This window comes from Sturnira hondurensis, unplaced genomic scaffold (assembly GCF_014824575.4).
Source record: "Sturnira hondurensis isolate 20B ecotype Veracruz unplaced genomic scaffold, ASM1482457v3 Scaffold0002638, whole genome shotgun sequence".
NCBI classification, from domain to species: domain Eukaryota; kingdom Metazoa; phylum Chordata; class Mammalia; order Chiroptera; family Phyllostomidae; genus Sturnira; species Sturnira hondurensis.
In genome coordinates, this window is record NW_028075269.1 from 3,021,770 (window position 1) to 3,046,708 (window position 24,939).

Here is a 24,939-nt window from a genome sequence, read left to right on the forward strand (position 1 = left end):
GATAAAACAACTGTGGGACATTCACACAATGAAACACTACTTGGCTATTAAAAAGGAGAAATTTTTACCCTTTGCAACAGCATGGATGGACCTGGAGAACATTATGCTGAGTGAAATAAGCCTGTGAGAGAAAGACAAATACCATATGATTTCACTTCTGTGTGGAATCTAATGAACAAACTGAACTAACAAGCAGAATAGAGACAGACTCATAGGCAGAGAGCAGGCTGACAGCTATGAGGGTGAGAGGTGAGGGGGTGGAGGGATTGAGCAAAAAGGAAAAAAGACTCATGGGCATGGACCACGGTGTGGGGATTGCAGAGGGGGAGGGGGTATAAGGGGCTAAATGGTAATGGGAAATATGATAAAAATAATGATAATTAATATTGTTGCATTCAAAATATCCTCAGAATTAGACACCTTGCAACATTTTTTGAAATAAATTTTCATTAAGAATGCCTTAGCAATAAGTTATAAATAGCATTAAATATGATGCCATATATATATATATATATATATATATATATATATATACACATAAACACACAGTAACAGAAAAGGAAACTTATCAAACATTACTATTTTGAAATATTCATAAAATTATCACAATTCTTTTTATTACAATTAGAACCTTCAAGCCACTTCCCCATATGATTACCTTGCTAAATTTTAATGGAGTGAAGTTTCTTATAAGAACTTTAGCTAACTGAGGGATTCTCATAAAAAGAAGTGATTTCTAAAAGACATTTATGTTTAGCTATAGATTTTAATTTAACAAGTATCAAAAAGTAGGTAGAGGAAGGGAGTAGAAAAAAAGGAAAGGGGCCCAGGACTGGGAGAAGGGGAGGTGGATAAGGAGAAGAAAGAAAAAAAAAAAAAGAAAACAATAAAACAGTTTTAAATACACCATTAAGGATTACACTGCTCCTAGAATAATAACATATCCTTCCACCAGAGGGCAACATTTGAAGACATTTAAATGATTTTTCAGAAGTGTTTCCTCACACAAGGGTATAAACAAATGAAAGCCTATCACAGTGCTATTCCGTGTTATCTTATGTGAATTTCAAAGTACTATGATGCAACTGTTTAAATAATTGCATGTGAAACTTAACATCTACTCATAATAGGAAAAGAAACAAATGTACTCTACTTTAAATACATAAGAAGACAGACCTTTGAGAAAGGAGAGTGTTTCTCTATTTCACTGGCATTTGTCTCAGTTCATTATTAGCCATTTAGTTCATATGCAATAGGAAAATTTTAGGGCAGGAGAAAACTACCCTGAGGACTTTACCTCAATGAATAAATTAATGAAAAAGTAATAGAATTTTATAAGTAGAAAGGGTGATAGAGATCACTTACTACAAGCATTAATTAGTACAAATTAGGAAACTGAAGTTTATTCAAGTTTAGTGATGGATTCAAAGTTATAGGGATAATAATCAGCAAATTCAGGACCCCAACCCAGGTCAGCTGATTTCCCATTTCGTACTCAGTCAACACCACTGACAGTCTAAGTGTGGTCCATGGGCAGGTGATCCTGAAAACTTATTAGAATTGCTGGATCTTGGGCTTCGCTGTAGACCTGACGAATCAGGATCTGTACTTTGACAAAATATTAAATGGTGAGAAACACACGCTGCTTCTTCATCACTGGTTACATGGTGTCAGGCAACTCATCAAATCTCATTTTTCTCCTCAATAAAATTGGAATAAGACAAGTTTATTTCAAAGAATAGTTGTAATAAATGGATAAAATCATGTCAGTGAAAGTCACATGTAACTTGTAATACACTACACACAGTAGTTAGAGTCAGTGAAACCTCCTCCTTTTGTTTTTGCCAGTGCTTGGAAAGAGGGGGTAATTGTCCTATAGGGAGAGCTGTCGATCTTAGATAATTCGATCTTAGTCGTTGTTAAAATTGGATGGAAGATATGGGGGTAATGGAGGGTATCTGGAGAAGGAAAGACTTTTTAAATATTACTAAATTAATACCATGTGTATAGCTGCTAATATTTCCTTGCATAAAGATGAATCTGGTAAACTTGAAGTCACAAAAGTACATGGTCAGTGTTTGGGTTTTGGAACCACACAGGAAGACAATTTGTTGGACTAGTAAGTAATGTCTGAATGTGTAACTTTTATATTGGGAGTAGTTATTAATTTAAGAATAGCCCAAATAGCATTCTTTGGTCTCAGGTGGCCTAGTAACAATTCTTGTAATTTTCCACATATAGCATTTTCCATTTATTTATGATTTTGCTCAATATGTACCCCTGGTGTTTTCCTAGTACCACCACCCACACCAACTCAGTTCCACTAGGCTACCATCATTTTCAGGGGGCTAAGTTTCTCTTAAAATATTAAGACAGGCAAGGACCATTACCTCCTAAACTCTTTTCTCTATACTTTCACTCCTAGCCTGGGTTACTTATCCAATTTCACCCATAATTATTTGTAATTTTATTTATGTGTCTGTTTCCCATGGAGCTTGTGAGAATTTTCAGGGCACATTCCCAGAATCTGATGCAATTCTAGGCACAAATGAATATTATTAGACTGAATAAATCAATCTAGAAGTAATTTTTATTCAAGCACTCATTTTGTTACTAAGAGAATGGAGGAGAAATCCAGTTGACCTGTATTTCAGTTAAGGTGAATGTAATTATTTTACTATAGAAAAAATGCTTTCATGCTAGGTTCATATTGCTTGGTGCTCCCTCAGATTATATATATAAAATGCAGACTTAGCAATTACATAGGTTACATCTGTAGGCATTTGGGGTGAAACTTAAGCAAGACTGCTTAGGAGAATCGTTTTTACATCACCACCCAAGCTTCACAGATATTTATTTAACTTCTTTTTTTTGCATACCTTTCCAGAGTTTTAAAATCATAGGTATCCCTAAACAAAGAACATTTAATGAGTTTTGGTTACTAAAGACATGAAAAACAGATGTTCTGCAAAGCACCCAGATAAGTCTCGTCCTGACTACCTTGAATCCTTTGTTTGGATGGAGGTAGTTTTGTGCCTTTTTTTCTACTTATGCTGGATCACTTTGGGGGAAAAATATCATTCTGAGGCATTCCAGAGCCTTGGAAAAATATGGGTTTATTGTTTTATAGGAGATACATATTCAGTACATATTTATATGACAACCATCAAATTCAACAATGGTAGATAGCATTAGCTACTTTTGATAATTTTCAGCTATTTAGTCTCTATATCCATATCCATTGTGTTATTTATCCTATTCAGGGAACATTCTTATGTGATTCTGTATTTAAAGCTATACTTCTGAGATTTGGTCCCCGGATTCTTAAGAAAAAAATCTACTCCCCCTGTTGGTTTAAATAAAATCCAAATATTTCGACCTTGAGAATGTGGTTCAAGGGCAAACTGTTTTGTAATCATTTGCCTGGATTGCACATAAAAGGACTGTGATTCGTGTCAAATGCATTAATAATTAACATAAAGCTAACATATTTTTCTTGCTTTACTTAATGAAATAAATTTATTGATGCTATACCTATACATGTGAAAACAAGTGTCTTACCTGAATGTCTATAATTATGTTTTAGAAGAAAATGTTACAAAAATTATATTTTAAAGAAATATAAGTAATTTAAAATAAATCTTGAGAATATCATCAGCGTTTACTTATTGACGCGCACAATGTACAGCCACAACTGGATCAGTAAATTGACACTTCAGTAGTGTGCTATGACTGGTTAAGTGAAGAACCACAAAATTCCAAGAAATATATATTAAACTACCTGTTTTTTTACTTAGCCAAGCCCACTAAGGTTGCAGGTATTCTTTTCGTTTTTCTCCTTTCCCTTTTTTTCCTCTCTGTCTCCCACCAAGCTCTTCACTCCTCCCTCCCTTCCTCCGTTCCTTCCTTCCTTCCTTCCTTCATACTTTCTTATCAAGGGTCAAAACAAAATACATGAACAATATAAGTATGTATTTTGTGTACATATATTTCACATCCAAAGGAGCTCAGGCGCTCAAGAATACCACACACATGAATAAAATATGTTGTGATCTTCCTTCCTTGCAACAAACAGCTATATTGTCAGCGTGCTGGGTCAAAGGTAGACTAGAAGTAACTTGTCAGTTTTTAATGAAGTCTTCCTCCCTTGAAGAGCCAAATGTACCCTTCTCCCTGAAAACTCGGGCGATGATGACATCTTCCCACTTGGTCTCCATAGCATCCATTTCTGAAAGTCCCCAGAGGGTTCTTGGTCAGGGCGATCCAGCTCCTCCAGAAAGTTGGCAATCTGATCAGCCAAAAGAAACATCCCCATTTCCTGAGACTGACTCTGTCCGTGGTGCTGAACCATTCTGCAGAGACGCGCCCGGACGGCGCTGTCAGACGCGCTGAAAAAAATCTTCCCTGACGCTGCTCAAATCAGATGTGTGTATCTGTTATTTACTCACGTCCTCAAAGAGCTGCAAGCTTTCTCCATCTTAATTCAACTCTACCGCAGAACCGAGTTGCGCCGGCGTGATGGGAGGAGATCGTAGGCAAGGAGAAAAAACTAATAGCAGCGTCGCTCACCTGAGACCTATGATGTTCCCATGAGTTTTGGAAGTGCTCTGCTCCTTACAGCATATACACACACATTTTTAAAAAGCACCATTCTTTTTGCCTTTGTCCTTACACACGGGTTCTGTGACATTTCCACCCTTCTGCTTAAAAGCCGGAAGATTGGACAGAGATAAGGCTTTCAACGTCGGGAATTTACATTGTTTTTCCGTGGACTGACTTCCAGGACAAGGTCTCATCGGCACCCACCCAAATACCATGGCACTGCGTGCGCCCTTTGCCGCCGGAACCTCCCCTTCCAATGAGACTTTCTGATTGTGTCTACCAACTCTCCTACTTAAAAAAAAAAAGCAGTGGGTTGCATGCAGCTCTTCTGTTGTATTCTGTTCTCACTCTGTTTCCCCTCGCTCCCTCGCACTCTTGCTGGAGACACATCAATGCCATTCTGCTGAGAAGAAAAATCCCACAGCTACCTTAAGGGGTTAAGACAATATGCGCAACTCTCGCCTTTTATAGAGATCCCTATTTAAATCTGGCAGGAGCCCGACACCAGTCTTTGCAAGAATGGAGTCGGTAAAACAAAGGATTTTGACCCCAGGAAAAGAGGGGCTAAAGAATATTGCTGGAAAATCCCTCGGCCAGATCTACAGGTAAGAAAAAGCAAACCTATATTTGCCTGGGGCTCAGCATGAAAAAAATATCTGCAGGGCTATTTCTGTAAACCCTGGTTGTTCAGAGAGATTGTAATGTAATATGATCAGAAAGTCTTTTTTTCTTGTTCATTGCTAGACCAGGGCTACTCTGGAAACCTGCTTATTTATTCAGGAATGTTTGCGCTAAATGAACCTGTCTGCTTTGCGTATGTGTGTGTGTGATTTTTGTTTGGTACCTGCAGATTCTCACCCTTTCTTACCCAGGATTTACCCTTTTTACAATTGAAAATGACCAGGACAGGTCCAAAGAACCTTTCTTTTGGTGCTCATAATGACACCAAATTCAATTCCTTTGATGCAGACAAGTGAATTTTAAAAATACAAGCCTTTAGAATTAATCAAGAAATTCCAAAGAGTAATGACAAAAAATATTTTTATATCTTAGCTTCCAAACCACCGGAGTAGTGAATTTCCCAGTGGAATCATCCTTCTGTAAAGAAGGAAGAGGAATCAAAACATATCAATAATTGATAGCTGAGGCAGTTCTTCTCTCTGAACCTGAAACGGTGTATATGTATTTTTCATCATTTGACCTCTCTTAGAAGTCTGTTTCTCTCATGGAAGAGGTCACAGTACTTACAATAAAAACCATAATAGGAACCAACAAAATGACTTTGAAAGTACTGGAAATTACTTAAAATATTTCTATTCTTCCTGTAGTTGTTGTATTAATTATCCTGTAAATTTCACAATCTGAAATCCTTTCCAGGTATTGTATGAATACACTTTTTCTTAATAATACGAGCAAAATCAAGAAGAGAAGCAGAAACAAACAGACAAAAAAAAAACGATTCAAAGAAAGCGCTAACATTCACATTTGAGACATTGAAGCCTATGGAAATGTATAGGAAATGTAAAGAAAACGACCGATGCGCCTCCCAATTTTCCAAATCTCTGCCTCCAGTGGGCTTCGTGCAGGCTCGATCATGCACCTATGCGGCAGTAGGCACCGCAAGGGCCCTGCAGTCCCGAAGCTGCCCTGGAAAGAGCTGTTCTTTCCCAGCCCAACTGTCCTCAGGTGGGGAGTTCAGGGGCAGAGTTCAACTTTGCCAGATGAGTATACAAAGCCAATGTATAAAAATAAATCAAATCTCATTCATTAAAAATTTCTCTTTCAGAATATATTGCCCTATGTTCTCCAGTTGAGACTGGGCTTTAGGAATAAGGATTAACCGAGTGGCAAATATGTTTGTGACCTAGTATTCCCAGGTGTTATTCTGTGGAATCTGGAAGTCTGACTTTTTTTTCCTGGTAGCTTCAAATTGCTCGACAGCCATCTCCCAAGCTATGCATTCTTGGAATTGATCTTAGAATTTCATTTGCTTTACCCGCCTGTGGGAAGACAATTGTGTCTGGATCTCTCATTTAAAATGGTACAAATAAAAATTAATTATATGCTAGATTAGAAATACCTGCAAATTGTAATCGGGGAGGCTTTTTGTTTAAATATTGAAAGTATCCATCTCAAGGGTCCACGGTGATGTTATCCTTCACGTCCCTTGTCCTTAAAAAAACATTAGAAATCTCACAAATACACTGTGGACTAGAACAACACTATCAGCTTTTAGTAAAAGCTTTCTATCACTCCCCTTTCCCCTACTCCCTTCCCCCAAGGATGAAAGCCTAAAAGGAAGTGAATCAGACCGGTGAAATCTTGTGAAATGCTATGCAAATAAAAAAATATAAAACAAAAACTAAATGTGATACTTTCTACCTTGGTATGAAACCTCTTACCAAGTTGATTTGGGGGCTCATTTGTAACCTGGGAGTCGCATTTGAAGTCTTTGGAAATGGGCTCGTGGTATTTTTCAGTGTTTGTAACCGAGATAGTAATGACGCAAGATTATGAATAATTAATTATTCATGTTCTGGCAGTAGGAAGCTTAGGTGTCGGCCATATGTTGCGGAGGCCTTTGTTTTAAACTCGAGTATGGGGGGGGGGGAAGTAAGATGTGTAACGGGAGAGTAAGCGTGGAAATGGCACCCTGGGGCTGGAGGAAGGGGCCGCAGAGTGCTCCACTCTCGCAGAGACCGCGTTCACAGACCTGCTCCCACCTGCTCCGCGTGGGCCCTGGACAGCAGAGGCCTCAACCCCGGGGGATCCTGGGCTTAGTTGGGGGGCGGGACCGCGGCGCCCTCATCCTGGAAAGCTTTAATTTGCCCGGGAAGGAAGGGATAGGGCGGGTGCGGGGCCGTGGCTGGGCCGGCCCTCCCGAGCGGCTGGCAGGGGTCTGGGTGGCTGGATAAAACACCCTGTCGCCGGCTAAAGCACTGCGGCGAAGAAGCGTCTACACGGCTGCTCAGAGGGCGCCTTCGGGGTAACCCACATGAACTGCAGACCCAGCAAGAAAGTTAGGCCCAAGCGGCCTGTGTGTACGAATGAAGGTGCTGCGGGCTGGATCCCGAGGGAATGGGGACTAGCTATCAGAGGCCAGAGGTGTTACAGTTGAAGAGATGCTGGCGCGGGGAGGGTACTGACAGAGGCTGGAGAGCCCGGGAGGTTCTAAGCCTTGTGTCTGTCTAGTACCCTTCCCCGGAGGGTGGGGGAGCTGGGCAGCGCCCTTTCCCCTCAGCCCTAGTGGGCCCTGGGAATTGGAACTGGCGGGTGGCTGGGGTGCCTAACCCGAGGCGTCCTTGCCTCACCCCCTCCCCCGCTCTGCCGCGTAGGGTGCTGGAGAAAAAGCAAGAAGCCGGGGAGACCATCGAGCTGACGGAGGATGGGAAGCCTCTGGAGGTGCCCGAGAAAAAGGCACCGCTGTGCGACTGCACGTGCTTCGGCCTGCCCCGCCGCTACATCATCGCCATCATGAGCGGCCTAGGCTTCTGCATCTCGTTCGGCATCCGCTGCAACCTGGGCGTGGCCATCGTGGACATGGTCAACAACAGTACCATCCACCGCGGGGGCAAGGTCATCAAGGAGGTGGGCAACAGCTGGCCGAGTGGCCGCGCAAAGCCGCATCCCCTTTATGAGTGCGGTTCCCTCTCTTCCCCGACCGAATGAGGAAGGCCTGGATGCCCCCTCAGCCCCCGTCCAGGACCACCCTTCAAAACGCACGCGTCCAGCACCATCATCGCCTGGCTTATTTCTCCTGAAGTTGCTTCTGCTCTCTGGGGCTACCTTTTCTCACCCGCGGAGTGGAAAATAGGGCGTATCTCATTGGGTTTTTGAGAAACAGGAAATTGGGGCTTAATGCTGACAAATCGAAATCGAAATATTTTCCTTTTACTCAAAGGAATAGGGCACCATATTAGTTATCATTTCCCGAAAAATCCCTCCGTTTCCCGCTAAACATTCTTAATAATGAAAATGAGACAAAATCGAAAAACAAATCAAATCAACGGTATGCGCGTGGGCAGTTCCCTCCAGGAGGCCTTTAGGAGGCGTCGACCTGGCTGACCAGGAGAGGGGCTACAGCGCAGGCACATCTTGGGGTCTTGGGAATCCAGTCCTATAATCTTAAGTGGGCGTGTTGGGTAACCCCTAGGAAGAGAAGGGTCAGTTTCAAGGTCACAGAAACCCGTGGGTCCGTATTGCTTGTTTAGGGATCTGAGTGACCAGAAACCAGGCAGGGTGACGGTTGGGAGGATTCATTCTGCATTCAATTTGGGTGGGGGAAGCGGTGAGCGCTGACCAGTCCTGGACATTCTGGGAGACCCTGCGCCCGGTTTCAAAATTCTATTCAAAGGGATAAAAGGGGGCCACTCAGGAGGAATAAGCGCACTTTCCCCCTTCCACTGCACGCCTTTCCTCCGGGTTTACGTCAAGGTTCACCTGGTGCAGGCGCCCAGGCTGGCGAGGGCGGAGTTAGGCCCCCGACCTTCGGACCCGCCCCGCCCCCTCGGCCTCTTATGACCACCCCTGAGCAACACCTTCCTTTCCACTGACTCCCCAAATTTTCCGGGCTACACCGAGTAATCCCGGCCCATGCCCATCCCCGTTTTGCTGGGACCATCCTCCTTCCTAACTCCTCCGGCCTCCTCGCACCTGCCACCCCAAGCTCCCCAACTTCCTTCTCCAGAATTTCCCGGTTTGAGTTCGGTTCTCCCAGCGATTCCATCAGTCTCCGCACTGGCTGGCTTGGGCTAACTGCACGCAGTCAGCTGTTCTCTGACCCGGGCCACCTAACGGAACCTCTTACCGAGAGTCGGAATTTCCCAAACCGGGGCCCTGAGGATTCCTCATTCACAGAGGCGATCAGACCCACCTAACAGTGTTCCGAGTGCAAAGCCAGAGCGTCCAGCTTTGCTCTTAGTCACAACGCATTTCAAATGAGTACGATTTTTTTTTTTTTTTTTTAGTTAAAAGAGGCATACCTATAAGAAGGTCTTGATTCTGTTTTGTTATGAAACGGAAATTAAGACTTCCCTTCCCCCAAGCTCAAAGTGCGGGGAGTAAAGGGACCGAGCGCTCTTTGGCTGGAGAGCTACTGAAAGTGGATCTTCAACCCTGGCACTGACCCTGCTCTCTCCCTCCACCTCGGTTTTTAAATTTTATTTTATTTGCTTACTTATTAATTTTTTTGTCCTACTCCCATAGAAAGCCAAATTCAACTGGGACCCAGAAACCGTGGGGATGATCCACGGTTCCTTCTTCTGGGGCTACATCATCACCCAGATTCCGGGCGGCTACATCGCGTCTCGGCTGGCAGCCAACAGGTAACCTGCTGGGCAGGCCCGGGCCCGGGGGCGTGCAGCGTGCACCCTCAGGAGGGGCAGTCCCGGGCGGGTTGGGAACTCTTGGACAGGTCTCCTAATTCCCTGGTGCCCCCTCTTGTAACAGAAATTGCCGGTGCCTCCTTCCGGAGTAAGGCGCCGGGAAAGATCTGGGCTTTCCCCGGAGGGCGCACGTTGTCGCTTCCTCTCCGCCGGGTCTGCTTTGGCCCTTAACAAAATAGTCGACGTGCCTCAGGACTGAAAAGAGCTGAGGCCTGGGGGTGAGCTGGCCCGGCTGGGACCGTGAGGCGGGCGCACGAAGGGTGGGGACGTCACGTGCTGCTCTCTCCTGCGCGCACCGACAGGGCCTCGGCTTCCTGCGGCGCCCACCTCCCCCGCGGGGCGAGTCGAAAGCCCTGAAGAGGAGCCCGCCCAGATGGTGCTCCGGGTCTCAAGGATTTGTTTCTATGGAGGCAGGCGGGATTTTACTCGCGGAGGGTGGGATTCCACCTGTTAATGAGCTCCGCTGAGTAGGGGGGGCGGAGCGGAGAAGGCGCTCAGCTGCGTCCCGCGGCCTCGGGCGGCGCGGCGCGGGTGGCGGCAAGCCGAGGTCCTAGGGTCAGCCCTCGGGAGTTTTCCAAGCCCCACCTGCAGAGGCATCGACTTTTGGGGCGTGAGAACTAATGGGGCGGGGGTGTCAAAGGGCACAGCCGTCCGAGGGGAGGGCGAGAGACAGCTTCATTTGCTTTACTATGTGCATTATGATGAATAAAGATCAGTGCTCCTTAAATCGGAACTGTTAAGCTGGCAAAGAACAAATGCACTCGCCCTTCTAGGTACTGCTGCTTAGAGACCCCAAATGGAGACTTTGGGTCTTCCTTCAGACCTTGTCCCTGTGACTTCACCTCCTCCCCGCCCCCAAAAGGTGGCGAGTAATCTAGAACCGGGTACCTCTGTAATCTGCTCTCTTGTCTGCTTTTGTAAACTGGCCCCTTCATCTCTCAGTAATTTTCCGGGCACTTCCTGCGGCTTTTGTCATCTACAATCCCATTCCCAGAGGTGTCTTCTTACCCGAGATTTCCCAGGTGTCGCCAAGGTCTGGGAAGAAATTCCTGGACGTTTATTTCAGGCTTAAGGATTCCAGAGAGAAGGTTTTTGGTCAGTCCTTCGAAACGTCAAGAAGAGAGTGCAATAGATTAAGAGTAGTGCTGTTGTCCCTGAGGCCCGTCAGGAGATAAATATTCTTTTAAAAAAGGAATTAGTTAAAAGTGAAAAGCATTAACTGTGTAGAGAACTCAGTTTTTGTAAATGGGATAAATCAAAGAATAAGCTATATTGGGCAAAAAATAAAATCTAAATGAAATATTATTGTAATCTTACTGGTAATGAACTTGTTACATTTTTGGCTTTCATATCCATAATGCATAGTGTTCTGATTCCTTGGGCTTTTTAAATAAAATATTTTCTAAAACAAAATAAACTTTCCTGGAAAGATACTCCAAATGCACATATAGGAAACATTTTCACTTCAGGGGTAAATATCTAACAAATCAATTAAACCCAAAATGATACAGGAAACTCAATGAAATGTGAAATAAAACACATAACAGCTATGCCTGTGAGTTTTTCTGAGAGTCAAAACCTTTAGCCAAGTGGTAAAATGCCAACATTTTCCTGCCAAGAAGAAAAAACTACCAAGGATGCCCCAGCATTCCTGGTTATAAAACTGGAAGGTCAGTAAACAGGTTTTCCTGGTTTAAAAAAAAAAAAGCAAGTCCATTGCTATCATTTGTGTCATGTTTGGTAAAAAAAAATGGTGCTGACTCTGGTTTTGGTTTATTTGGTACATTTTCCTGAAGGAAAAATTTCCAAATTTAGATTTTTTTTTGGATCTGTATTCACTTTACCTTTAAGTGAGTATTCAAAAGAGAGAAACTTAATATTTTCACATGCAATGTTTTCTGTTCTACAAGACTGAGAAAACTAGAGCCCTGGCTGGTGTAGCTCAGTGGATTGAGCGAGGGCCTGTGAAACCAAAGGATCACGGTTCGATTCCCAGTCAGGGCACATGCCTGGGTTGTGAGCCAGTTCCCAGCAGGGGACACTTGAGAGGCAACCACATATTGATATTTCTCTCTCTCTCTCCTTCCCTTACCCTCTAAAGATAAATAAGTAAAATATTTTTTAAGAAGACTGAGAATACTAAGTTAAAACTCATTGTAAAATATATGAACAGATTGAAGATTATAGATTATCTTCTTTATTACATTTTAGGATTTTGACATTTTTGCTACATATTAAAAATATAATAAAACATTACAAATGTTTTAGCCAGTTAAACCTCCCAGGAAAACAGGTTTTAAAACTCTATAACATTCCCTTTTCCAACCAAAAAAAGCAAATGATGATGGGATTAAGCAAATAAAAAAATCTCAGATACAGGCATCAGGATGGCAATTACAAGAAGGAAAGGGGGTGGGTGGAGGTAGAAGAAGATGAAGGGGGGTAAATGGTAATAGAAGGAACCTAGACTTTGGGTGGTGAACACACAGTAAAATATACAGATGATGTACTATGGAATTGTACACCTGAAAGCTCTATCACTATATTAACCAATGTCACCCCAATAAATTCTATAAAATGTACTACATACTAGATTAAAAGTATATCAAAAATAAAGGGTAATAATAATAGATAATTTAATCACCAGAAACACCTATTATTAATACATTGGTGAATGTTTGATTAGCCCTATACATGCTATATAAAATTTTATCTTATAAGGCTTTTAAAACACACGCACACACACACACATACACACACAATCTCAGAGGGATTTTTAGAATTGGTTTGACAGATGTATCTTTTTAATTATATAATTTCTTTCAAAGCAGTAAAAACAACACAGCAAGACCAGTTTTCCACCTGCAAGTATTGTATGCCCATTCAAATAAGCTTCTCCCTGTAGGTCATTTAATAATAGAACAAAATTTCCCTGGGGTGGGAAATTGGAGACAGATTCCGCTCCCTCTAGGTGGAAAAGAAGCTTGCTTTGGAAAGTGTTTGCCATCACTGCTAAGGGAGGAACTGGGGTAGAGGGACTGAGGTGTGTGGAGACAGCTCCCCAAGAGAGAAGAGTTCCTGGTTGCACTGCCAGGCAAATTTCTCAATGAAAAACAAGCAGCTATGGTGTCTGGCACCTCCATTTTATGGATGAAGCAAAAACAGCCCCACACTTGGGCAGGATACAGGTTCTTGGTTCTTTGGTTCTTTGGTCAAGTTTAAAGTATTCTTGCTTTCCTGCTCATGGAGAGCGGGGAATGAGGGAGTGCTGGGGAGAGAAATCTCAGTTCCCCAGGATGGCTCTTGCATCATTTTTTCCTTTGTTTTTCCTTAAAGGGCCATTGCACATCCTGCAAGGGAGCATTTAGCCAGCTCCATGGCCTTGGGGTGGAGAGTCAAAGAAAGACTCCTCACAAGATCTGTAATGTTTTCAGATGAGAACATATTTAATGTAGTGATTAAAAGGTGTTCGGGACAATTAATTTTGTCTTTAAACCGCACAGGGCATGGAGTTTACATTAGTCTAGATATTTACAAGTAAGAGATGGCTAAGGACTATTTTCACCTTCTTTTGAGAGAGTGAGAAGGAACCTTGCTGGGCAGATATTTAATGTGAAAAACAACAGAATTTTTGCAGTGGGTATCACCAAAGAAGGTCAGAATTGCCAAAGGAAGTTTGGCTAACGTTATCTTTTTAATGGGTGATATTATATCCACGAAGACTATCCTTGCTTCTTTAGTCTAGGTGGCAATATTACTTAGCCCCTATTCAAAAAAAATTCCCTAATCTGTTCCTGTCCTGCTGATTTCCCAGACCTGCTGCAGTTTTTTATAGAGCGCTTATTGCCCCAGGCTATACCAATATTTTACTTATTTTTTTCTTGAATGTCTACCTTTCTCCTATAAAATGCAAACTTTGACAAAACATGCAGTTTTGCCCGTGTTATTTTTACTGCTCAATGCCTAGCATCCAGAGAGTGCTTGGCCCATGATGGATTCGAGCTGAATTAATAAAATGGACATCACAACAAAGTGTAGGGGCTTTCAAAAACAAAAGGCAGTATTACACGTTGGTTAAGATATAGGTTTTAAAGCAAAGCGTATGGGTCCAGAGTCCTGAATGTGCTATTTGATAACTAAAGACATTGAAAACTATTTAACCTCTCCGAGCCTCAGTTTATATTTCTGTAAAAGGGGACTAACCAAAATACCTACCTGATATGGTTGTTAGGACAGTTAAATAAGAGAGCATGTGTAAAAAATTTTACAAGTGCCTTTTATCATTCATTATTAATAAAATCTTAGGTTCAGAAAAAGACATTAAAATACCTTGTGCACATTCTGCATTACCTGTGTTTAAGTTTAGTTTAATTATTAGTAATACAAAGGGTTATTTTTATTAGGATAAACATGCTTCTTTTCACATGTCACAGATTTCTGTCTTTAAAATTATTTTCTCATACACATCATTGATAATCTTGTTCACTGGAAATGTCATGTCTCATTGGAAGACTTTTAAAGAGTTGTCTTAAAAAATACTTTCAGCCAATAGCATTGAAAGTGCAGGAAATGTTTGAATTCTAACTAGGCATTATACATCCACTTAGATGGAGGTTAGACTTGTCTGTTGAAACTTACTGTTTATTTCCCCTCCCCCATCCTTTATTTAAAGAAGATTCGGTTTCTAGTGAAAATTTTGTCTTTTCAGATATCTCTGGGGTTTCTAACTTGACTCTTGCTAAAGAAAAATAGCTCTTTATTTGAATAAGAGACTGAGGATTGCGTGTATCTGTGACGCAGCATGAACTCCCTGTAACAGAAAGAAGCCATAGTAGAGCTAGACTGGGCTCATCTAATCCAATCCTCTCCTTTTACAGGCCAGGAAAGGGACTAGGGAATTAGGGAGGTGATGATTTGCCCAAGGTCACAAAATAATTGAGGCTAAAACTCAGGCGTCCCATAGTACATGGCCACAGGCTACATCTATTTGAAATTTAACACCTCTGCCTGATACTACGTGCTTCATTGCAAAGTTCTCATTCAGCAGCAAGCTGAGCCATCTGCTCTCTGAATCAGTGCCCACAATCTATCACGCCCCAAACCTTGGACGGAAATCCATGAATTAGACAGAGAAGCCTTTAGTAGGCCCAAGGGATGCTTAGATTTTGTGTGTGTGTGTGGCAGGAGAAACATACTGTATTTCTGTGTGTTCACTGGCTCCCAAACTATTTGGCCACAACACGAGTGATTCTGTTCTCTTTGCAAAATGCAACATCCAAACTCGGTAATGACTTAAACAAAGAGTGTGATTCTCTGTAGAGGGAAACTCAGCCCCTTTGGCAGTTTGGGTTCCTAGAAGATGGCAGAGGCTTGAGCTTGGCTGGGGGGTAGTTTTGACCTTTTCTCTGCAAAGAAAAGGGGTTCTTCCTTGGGATTTTGAATAATTCAATTCAATCCACACTACTAATATAAAAAGGAATTAATATGTAAAAATGAACAAATTCAAATGCATTGGTGTTTTTTTATCTTCACCCGAGAACATTTTTTCCATTGCTTGAGAGAGAGAGAGAGAGAGAGACATCAATGTGAGAGAGAAACCTCAGTTGGTTGTGGCTGCCCTCTTCCATATGCCCAACTGGGAATCAAACCCAAAATCTGATATGTGCACTGAACAGGAATCAAACCTGTGACCTTTTGGTCTATTGGACTCCGCTCCAACTAACTGAGCCATACCAGCCAGAGCTCAAATGGATGGATTTTAAAACTTTACTGATGTGCATTTGCACATATAAAAATGAATTTTGATATGCTTTGGGTAAATATTCTGGCTAACCTAATCATGAAAAATCCTCTGGTAAGAATGATTTTCAGAAAGAAACAAAGGTATTTAAAACACAACACCTTCCTTCATATTTTAAGCCCAGAAAGAAATGATTTTGCTGGAGCTATTGTGTCTTTTTCCTTCACAGAAATAAAACAATACAGGTGTGCTTTATTTATTAGAATAAGCATGTATTGGAAATCTTAAGTCTTATCACCAAACAGGCACACAAATACACTCTGTCTACTTATGTATATATCTATTATCTATGATCTATGATCTGTCTATCTATGTATCTATCTATCTATGTATCTATCTATCTTTTGTCATCTTTTTCCCCCTCTCCACTTACGTGTCTACTGCAACATTTATTGAAAGCTAGGATTCTTTAATCTCTCCAGTGAGAAACATTTGCAGATTCCTTTCGTGTGAAAAAATAATTCAGACCACAAACATAAAGTCGGCTGCAAGGGACCACTACGCTCATATATGGAAAAGCAGCCAATAGTCCTCCAGTCTTTCCCGGCCGGAGGTGACTGTTTCTATCCCACTCATCTTGCCGCCTATCAAACATCTAGCTGCCTTTCCATTGTGGGCCCTACAGGTTAGGTATCCAGGGCAGTGCAGAAAAGGCTTTCCTTCTTCTGACAAAAGAAAATACCCTTTCCAGGAGATGAATAGATGGTTTGAGAGGGGGAGGGGTCCCTAAGGGCTTGCACGTGGTTTGCTGACTCAGGCTTCTCTGGCCCTCACTAGCTCTGGCTTCCCCTGACGGGGTGGGGGCACGGTCTTGAGGGAGGAGCGAGTCAGGTGGGCAGCTGGTAGAATGATTCTCCCCCTGCCATATGCCACTGTTGGAGCTGTCTCATTTCTCTGTCGTGAGTGATGAAGTCATTCTTACAACTTAATGATGTACCAAGGGACCCGGAAGGCTGGCTGGTGCTCCTGTGTTCCTTATTTAATGTGGGCGTGGGGCGTCGGCTGCGACAAAGGGAGGTGCCTGAGCACTGATTGGATTAGAGTGAATAGATTTAGCAGCCTGAATCGCTGTGTTCCTGCAGACCCTCTAGGAGAGGATTAGTGCCACACCTGGGGTGAGGAACAGGGGTTCCTTGGTGAGGCACAAGCCGCAGCCCAAATGGAGATTGATGGATTGCTTCACGGAAAATGGATAGAATATGTAGGAATGACAAGTCACCCGTGTTGCTGTCACCTCTTCCGGGGAAATCCGTGCCGGCTGGGCTTGATATGTGAGGGTGTTTGTGGTTGTAGGTCACAGAAAAAAGGATGGGACTGGGAAATTCACAGCAAATTCTCTCTGAGCTGCACCAAATGGTAACATCCAGGCAGGGCGGGGTGCAGGCTTTCAACCACAGCATTTGTTTTCCAGCCCTTTCAGTGTGGGCGACACAGGTTTGCCTCCCGACTGGGGCGCGGTGTTTAGGAACACAGCGCCTCCTACAGCACACTTCCACACACACACATTTCTTCCCTCTCCTTTGTCTCTCAGTGTGAAGTGATGACATTTTCTTTCGTATAATCACTCTGGAAACTCACATCTATGTATGTTTGTGTAAAAAAAAACACATAGAAATTAGGTTTTAACTTGAAATTAAGCAAACTGAAATCATTTGAGTGTGTCATTTGCTGCAGAGGGAATCATGAGGAAAACAACAATCTTAGGTGGCTTTCAAGTTGGTTTATTGTTATGAAAAGCAATCTTAGTCTGCAAGTGGCCCTTATGTTATTGTTTTACCTTTCTTTCTCATTGTGACCCTATAAGGCAGATGTTCTTACAACTGTTTTATTGATGAGAAAACTGAATACAGAGTAGCAGAGTTATTTTCCCAAAGACCACGAACGGGTAAGAGGGAAAACTGGGCTCTAAACCCGTGTGTGTCTGGTTTCAAATGATGTTCTTCTTTACTAAGCAGATTTCCCCTATTGAATAGCTTTACCGTGCACGTTCTTTTTTAAAAGTTATTTTACAGTCTCTTTTAAAAATTTCTTTATTACTTAAAGCTAGGCTAGGTCCACAGGAAAGAGCTATGACATAATTAAAAATTGTATTTATTTGCATAATTTTGCTTTTTAGACCAATCGTTTGATAAGAAGATAAACCTGCAAAACCTATTGTGGTAGGTGCTGTTTTCAGGGCAGCAGTGCTGGGAAAGGTGACTATGCGTCCTCGTTGAGCCCAATGCTAGGGATAATAAAAGTCACAACAATATTAAATGTTACTTAGTATATAATATATTTTCATCTGTCTCCTGAGATATGAAAAGCATATTCAATGCTCAGTTTGTTTGTTTTTGTAACATCAGTCCAAACAAAGATCGTGACTGTCAAACATAAGGAAGTATGCATGACTACAGTAACCATTGATAAAGGCTGAGATTCTTTAAGGGAGGAATATATCACCTCTAAAGCACTGACCCAATTGGACTTTGAAAGCAGTGTTGCAGAGACCGTGGACTCACAGGGTGATCAGGATGCTGTGAGGAACTGAAAGTGTAATGGTGGTTGGTTTCAGGAGATTCTACAGTACTGTCTGGAAGACTTAAGGGTGAGGCCAGACTGGGCCATGTACTTGAACTCAGCAACTATCTCAAGGGAGGATTTATCCACAGGGGTACTCAGAGTTCCAGCCATGGCTGCCATCTTACAGTTATTCTGTGAGAGTCACTCAGCTTCCTAGGATAATTAGGATACCAAGAATGGCAGTGTGTCCCCATTAAAAGCTCAAGAACAAATAAATGGTCAAGTAATTGAGAAAGATACAAAGACAAAGCAAGCTGAAAAAAGAAATGTCTGTATCACATACATAGACCCCAGGAAAGGAAGTTATCATTGCCCTCTGTTTGAAGTCTTTATACAGAAGTATAAGAACACACTATATATATATATATATATATATATATAGCCTTCTGCTAGCATCATGGGGTTTGAAGAAGTGAAATAGAGATGTGAACTATATCCTTCAAGAGATTCAAATAACTTAGGAGTGAAGAAACACATGATATCTTAGGTTAAGTCTTATAAAAGTGCTCTGCATTGCCTTGGGAGTATCTGTGACAGGAGATTAGTTGCAAAGTGTGTGTGTGTTTGTGTGTGTGGAAAGCATTGGGGTAAAAGTGAATTATATCAAGATAGGTATGATTCATTTAGAAAAAGCCTATGAGTTATTTTTTAAAATTTTATTTCCTGTCTTATATTTCAGCTCCACTATTGAGAAGAGGTTAAGATGCTAATGCATGTTAATGCATTAGCTAATTCTGTGTGCCTTCAAAATGGGAGGTCGAATTTCCACTGTATGTCCTCATGGACCATCAGCTGCTAGAATTTCAGGATGACATGGAGCAACTCTGAAACCATTGTCACAGAAAAAGCATTATTTAATCAGGCCAAAAACATTCCAGAAGAAAGGGACAAAGGATTACGATTTTCTGAAAACTGTTCAGTGTTAAAGTTCTATGTAATGATAGCTGATATATATGAACCATTTACTATGAACCAGACACGGTCCCCTTTCATAATTAATTCACTCAATCTTCATGATATTCCTTTGAAATCTGAAAACGTATCTTCATTTTACAGATGTAGAAGTAGCTCAGCTGGTTAGAATGTTGTCCAGATATGGCAAGGTTGTGAGTTTGATCCCTGGTCAGGGCACATAAAAGCATCAACCAATAAATGCATAGATAAGTGGAACAACAAATCAATGCTCCCCCCTTCTCTCCAAAATCAATAAATAAAAATTAAAAGAAAATATGGCAGCTACTTAGTCAATTTTGCCAATGAGAATAGTTTAAAATCAGATCAACAAAATTCACTTTGAGTCTTGATCAAATGACCTAAGTACAATTTGTGTTTTGTCGGGGAAATCATTCCTTTTCGTAGGTGATTCCATTCCATTCTTGCCACTCCCATCTGTAAAAAAAAAAAAAAAAAAAAGTAAGCCCCTTATTTCAGCTCTGTCTAGCTATGTTCATTCTAAGCCTGCCTTTGCTCCAGATCCGTCCCTTTTATGAAGTTTAGGGGGAATACCTATCACCACGCTGTTAAATGGATGATTCTCAGATCAGGAAAAGTAAATCAGTATCACCTGGGAACTTGTTTGAAATGCAAATTCCCTGTCCCCTCACAAACCTTCAGACTCAGATGCTCTGGTGCTCACCATCTGGGTTTGAGCAAGCCCCCTGTGGTGATCCTCACCTGTGAGAAAGCCTGGCTATCACTGCGTGAAACTATTTTATATTCTGGAACTTCTTGTCTACAGTCAATTCTATTTCTTCCATTTCTTTTTTGAATCCTAAACCTTGTTCATAAAAAGTCAAAACTCTCTCTAAATGAGCTTCTGTTTACTTCTTTCAAAACAGGAGTTGTACAGTGGAGTCCTCTGTTGCACCCGATTTCTGTCACCATCCATCTTTCAAAAAATTTTTTGTCTTGTGAAGTTTCTATTTTATCTGCTGCTGCAGGCACTGCTAATGCTGGTATTAGTTCTGCTGCCATTAATGTGCAGTCAAGTTGGAGTTAAGTGTGTGTCGAGGGTCTACAACCAGACCAAGTAATAGAAACCAGGGTTCGCCACCTAGTATCTGTTTCACCTTTAAAAGGTATTTAAACTCAATGGGACTTGGTCATTCAGTCTATGAAGGGTAGTGTTATAGTTTCTCACATTGTTGTTGTTGGTTTAAATGAGAATTCAAGATGGTGACTAGTACAGACTGACAATTCAATAATGATTGGCTATATTTATTTTTACTTGACCGACTCCTTTATGGATTTATTTTTATGTGTCAGGCACCTTACAAACCTTTTAAGTGCATTATTTCACTTAGTTTCACAGCAATCATACAAAATACAATATATTAATATTACCCCTGTATAAGTTTTAACGTCCCTTACGTGCTTAGGATATGCCAGATATTCTTCTGGGTGCTTTACTTGTAGTAAATTCATAGTTCCTTTTAATATCTCTCTTTTGTTGATGAGTAAGAAAGCATAAATAGTAAAATTAACTGCTCAAGTAATAAGTGACAGTAGCAAACTTTGAAGTCAGGTAGTGTGACCTTAGAAGCCATGCTCTTGACCATGATGTAGCACTGCCTTTTTTATAGAGAAGTATCGGAAGCCACGCAGGTTAGTAACTTTCCAGTCACATCATTACTAAGTAACAAAGCTAGGCTCTTACAACAATTTCTGTACAATCTTCATGTCACCCGTTCTTTTTCTCTACCACCATTAATGACTTTGGCCCCTTGTTCCTCGGCAAGACATTGTCTTGCCTGAACTTATATGAATTCTGATCACCTACTAGCTCTCTGGCCTTAGAATCCCTCTCTCTTTAATTCTGGTAACCTTCACACTTACTTCACTTTAGTGCGAAGGTTATCCTCTATGACCCCGAACCCTCCTATTTCCTAGATGTCATGGACTTAATGGACTTTGCTCTTTCCCTAATTGGCCTACCAACATTTCCTCAAACCTCCCACTCACCATCCTTGTTCATCTCACTCTTGGTGTTCTCACTTCTGTACACCTGCACCACCATGTCTAGCCATGTTCAAGACTGTCCTAGTTTCTGGTATATAATGTAATTCTCCCCGCTTTTTGAAACTTTGCTGACTTAGTTCCTCTTTTTGGAATTTCTTCCTACTTTTGTATTTATCGTCCAAGGCCCAGCTTGCTTCCTGATCACCCCAGTTCGAACAGATTTCCTCCTTTGCTTTACATTTGTTCTTCTGTTACAGCCTTTGGTATGAGTTGTCCCTTGGTTACTTATCTCTCTTTTTCTGTCTGACTCCACCAGGGTCCATCCTTATCTTTTTCTGATTTCCTACTAGCACAAATTTTCATGTCAGAAAGCCCTGGATTCCAGTCTCAGCTGCACTGCTTGATTTTTTTCTTGCACAGTATTTCTGTCTGCATTTTCATATTTGCAAAATGAGAGAAAAGTGTTAACTCAAGAGTTGTGCGGATTAAATTAACTGATGTATAGTTAATGTATAGGGAAAGTATAGTAAGTATGTAAATGTTAGCTCCCTTCTCCTTGTCAGCACAGTACCCTGCTCCAAACACAGTCTCACAAGGATCTGGAGTGTGAATGCATGAGTGAATGTTCAGTGAAGGGCTGCTTCCATCTGGTGTGTGTAGTGCAGCAAGAAAAAGGGTAAGGGCTTCCCATACTGAGCAAGAATCTTGATAAGCAGAATTTTAATTACTTGGATATTGATTTGTATACCAGGAATATAAAATTTTAAAAGAAGATGAGGTTCTGAAAAGCTTGATGGATTTTATTCTTATAATTAGAAAAAAGTCACATCATTTTTGTGATATTATGGCCACTAATAATAAAAAATGACTAAAGGAATCAAGGAACTTAAAAGTAGGAAGCATTTAGAAATGGTGCAATATTACATAATTTGAAACACTGTTCAGGGCAAGAGTGGAAAGTAAACATTTAAAGTGATCTATTAATGTTTTATTTTAGGAGTAGTGGAATGATTTCAAGTAGCTCTGTAGAAATTATTACTTAAATTTACAATTAGAATCCTGAACTACATTACTAATGTATTTCATCATTACATTCAGACATTACATTAATGTATGCTCATCTCCAGATATAAATCCTCATGCCAAAACCCACTGGCTTTGGAATCAGACTAGATTTAAAACAGGGCTCCTCTGGTTAGAACTGGTTAACAACTTGTGCAAATGATTTCACTTACTTCAGGCTTAGTTTCTTCACCTGTAGAATGGGTATATTAATATCACCAATGTCACTGCATTGTTAGGTAGTTGTGGACTTTGTGACACATAAAATGTCAGAACGATGTATGTCAAGTTGAATAGCACTAATTAAATTTAGATCTGATTACAGTGGACACTCAACAAATAGTCCATAATTGATTTAGCTCCATTGGTGGGTGATTTGTTCCCCAGAGGACATTTTGCAATTGCTGGGGAGAGATTTGGTTGTCACAGCCTGGTGCAGGGGTACGCTACTGGCATCTAGTGCATACAGGCCAGGAGGAGTGTTACAAAACATTATACTATGCACAGAACCGTGCCACGCAAGAAAGAATTATACAGTTCGAGATAGGGGTGTGGGGGTTGAGAAACAAGCTAAGGAATGGGTAAAATTCATCCCTGTAGTGTATTTAGACATAGCAGTATGTTAAACCCTCCAAAAGGGATAAAGTGATGTTTAGAAAGTGTATTTATAGAAAACGAACTTCATGCTTCATACCTTCAAAATAATTATTAGAAAATAAAACACACAAGTTAGATAAACCTGGATATAACTCTTCTTTTTTAAAAATTTTTACACAGAATTATCACCTGTAATGCTTATTAAAATCTAGATTTCTAGGCTTCATTCCAAGTACATTGTAATTTGAAAAGTCTAGCATCAGAAATCTGCATATTTAATAAGCATTCCAGGGAAGGCTGATGCAGCTGGTTTGTAGATGAAAGTTTGGAAGAATTCTTCCAAAGGGCTGAATAGAGCAGATGCGTAACTCATATAAATACTTTAAAAAATCCTGTAGCATTATGTAGCTCTGGTTCTCTTTATCCTTAAAGCCTGAAGCAGCCAGTCTCATTATTATCAATGAGAATACACAAAGTTGGATGGATCTACAGGAAGACAGTTCGTGCAGGTTTGCCACTATCCAGACAGCCTGTTTGTATGACCCGACCTCCTGTGTCTGAAGAGCCCTTCCCACCGTCTCTCTTTCTGTTGCATAGGTACTACATTCAAACTCCCAGAACAGTGGAAAGGTATGTTCGCCTCACTGGCCTTTGGGAATATGCACTATTTACCACCAGGTCTAGGAAACAGGCCCCATATACTCCCTCCTATTACCCGCCAGCTCTGGAAGAAACCTCCACAGTGTTCTAGAAAATGCATGCAAAAACATTTGGATTGTAGACTTAAGAGACGTGACCATTCTTTCAATTTAAAAGTAATAATTGTGAAATAAAATACATTTTAAAGAAATTTTATAATGATTTCGGATTCTTTTTTCATAAAGGCAGACTATGAGATGTTTGCATTTATTTTTTGAAAAGTAAATGACTATTTGGCAGAACTTTAATGTCACTGTGTGTGTGGCATTTTCATAGGCATAATTATTTCTAAAAATAGGAAGTTTCTATTTTGTGTCAAACAGGAAATAAATTATACTTTGACACAAACACAAAGATACCTATTCAGCAAACAGCACAGAGGGAAAATAGAACAGAACGTTCACCTTCTGAGTCACCATTTACTTCGGTGGAGAGAACCTTCTGAGGACAGGTGATATTAGGCTGCATCAAGTAAACAGAAGTGCTTGACCCAGTCTACGATTCATAGAAAAAGAGCTGACCCACTTCAAGCCTTTGTAAGGCCATTTCTCCAATTTCAGTAGCAGATGAATAGTGATCCCGACTCCCTTTCAGAAACTCAAGGCCTTCACAGTTACATTTAAACGTGCCCCTGGAAGAATTGGAGCTTCTGTGGGGCAACCGATTTTGACTGAGTTAAAAGACTCGATGTTTTTGGAGAAAAAATGGCCTCTTCAATAAATGGTGTTGGGAGATCTGGACAGGTGCATGCAAAAAAAAAAAAAAGAAAAAGAAAGAAAGAAAGAAGGAAAGAAAGAAAGAAAGAAAGAAAGAAAGAAAGAAAGAAAGAAGATCACCACATTATACCATATACTAAAATAGACTCAAGGCCAATAAAAGACTTAAATATATATTATGACACCATAAAAGTTCTAGAGGAGAACATAGGCAGGACAATTTCAGATATTCGATGCAGGAATATTTTCACCAATATATCCCCTAGGGCAAGAGATATAAAGGAAAGAATAAACAAATGGGACTTCATCCAATTAAAAAGCTTCTGCACAGTTAAAGAAAACATCAGCAGAATAAAAAGGGAACCAACCATATGAGAAACTATATTTGCAAATGATACCTTGGAGAAGGGTTTGATCTCCAAAATATATAAAGAATTCACAGGACTCCACACCAGGAAGACAAACAATTCAATAAAAAAAATGGGTAAACACCTGAACATACTTCTCCAAGGGGGACATACAGAGGGCCCAAAGACATATGAAAGGATGCTCAGCATCA

The 24,939-nt window shown here is 41.0% G+C and overlaps 1 protein-coding gene across 2 annotated transcripts in view; it reads left to right on the top strand.

Moving 5' to 3' along the window:
* Nucleotides 1-4,003: 4,003 nt before the first annotated feature.
* SLC17A6 (solute carrier family 17 member 6) overlaps nt 4,004-24,939 on the top strand; it is a 39,965-nt gene continuing 19,029 nt past the window's right edge. For both annotated transcript variants that reach the window (XM_037040391.1, XM_037040392.1), the window contains exons 1-3: nt 4,004-5,207; nt 7,938-8,190; nt 9,808-9,926. In XM_037040391.1, the coding sequence (XP_036896286.1) occupies nt 5,122-5,207; nt 7,938-8,190; nt 9,808-9,926 (458 nt within the window). In that variant the 5' untranslated portion in view covers nt 4,004-5,121. The remainder of the gene's footprint in view (nt 5,208-7,937; nt 8,191-9,807; nt 9,927-24,939) is intronic.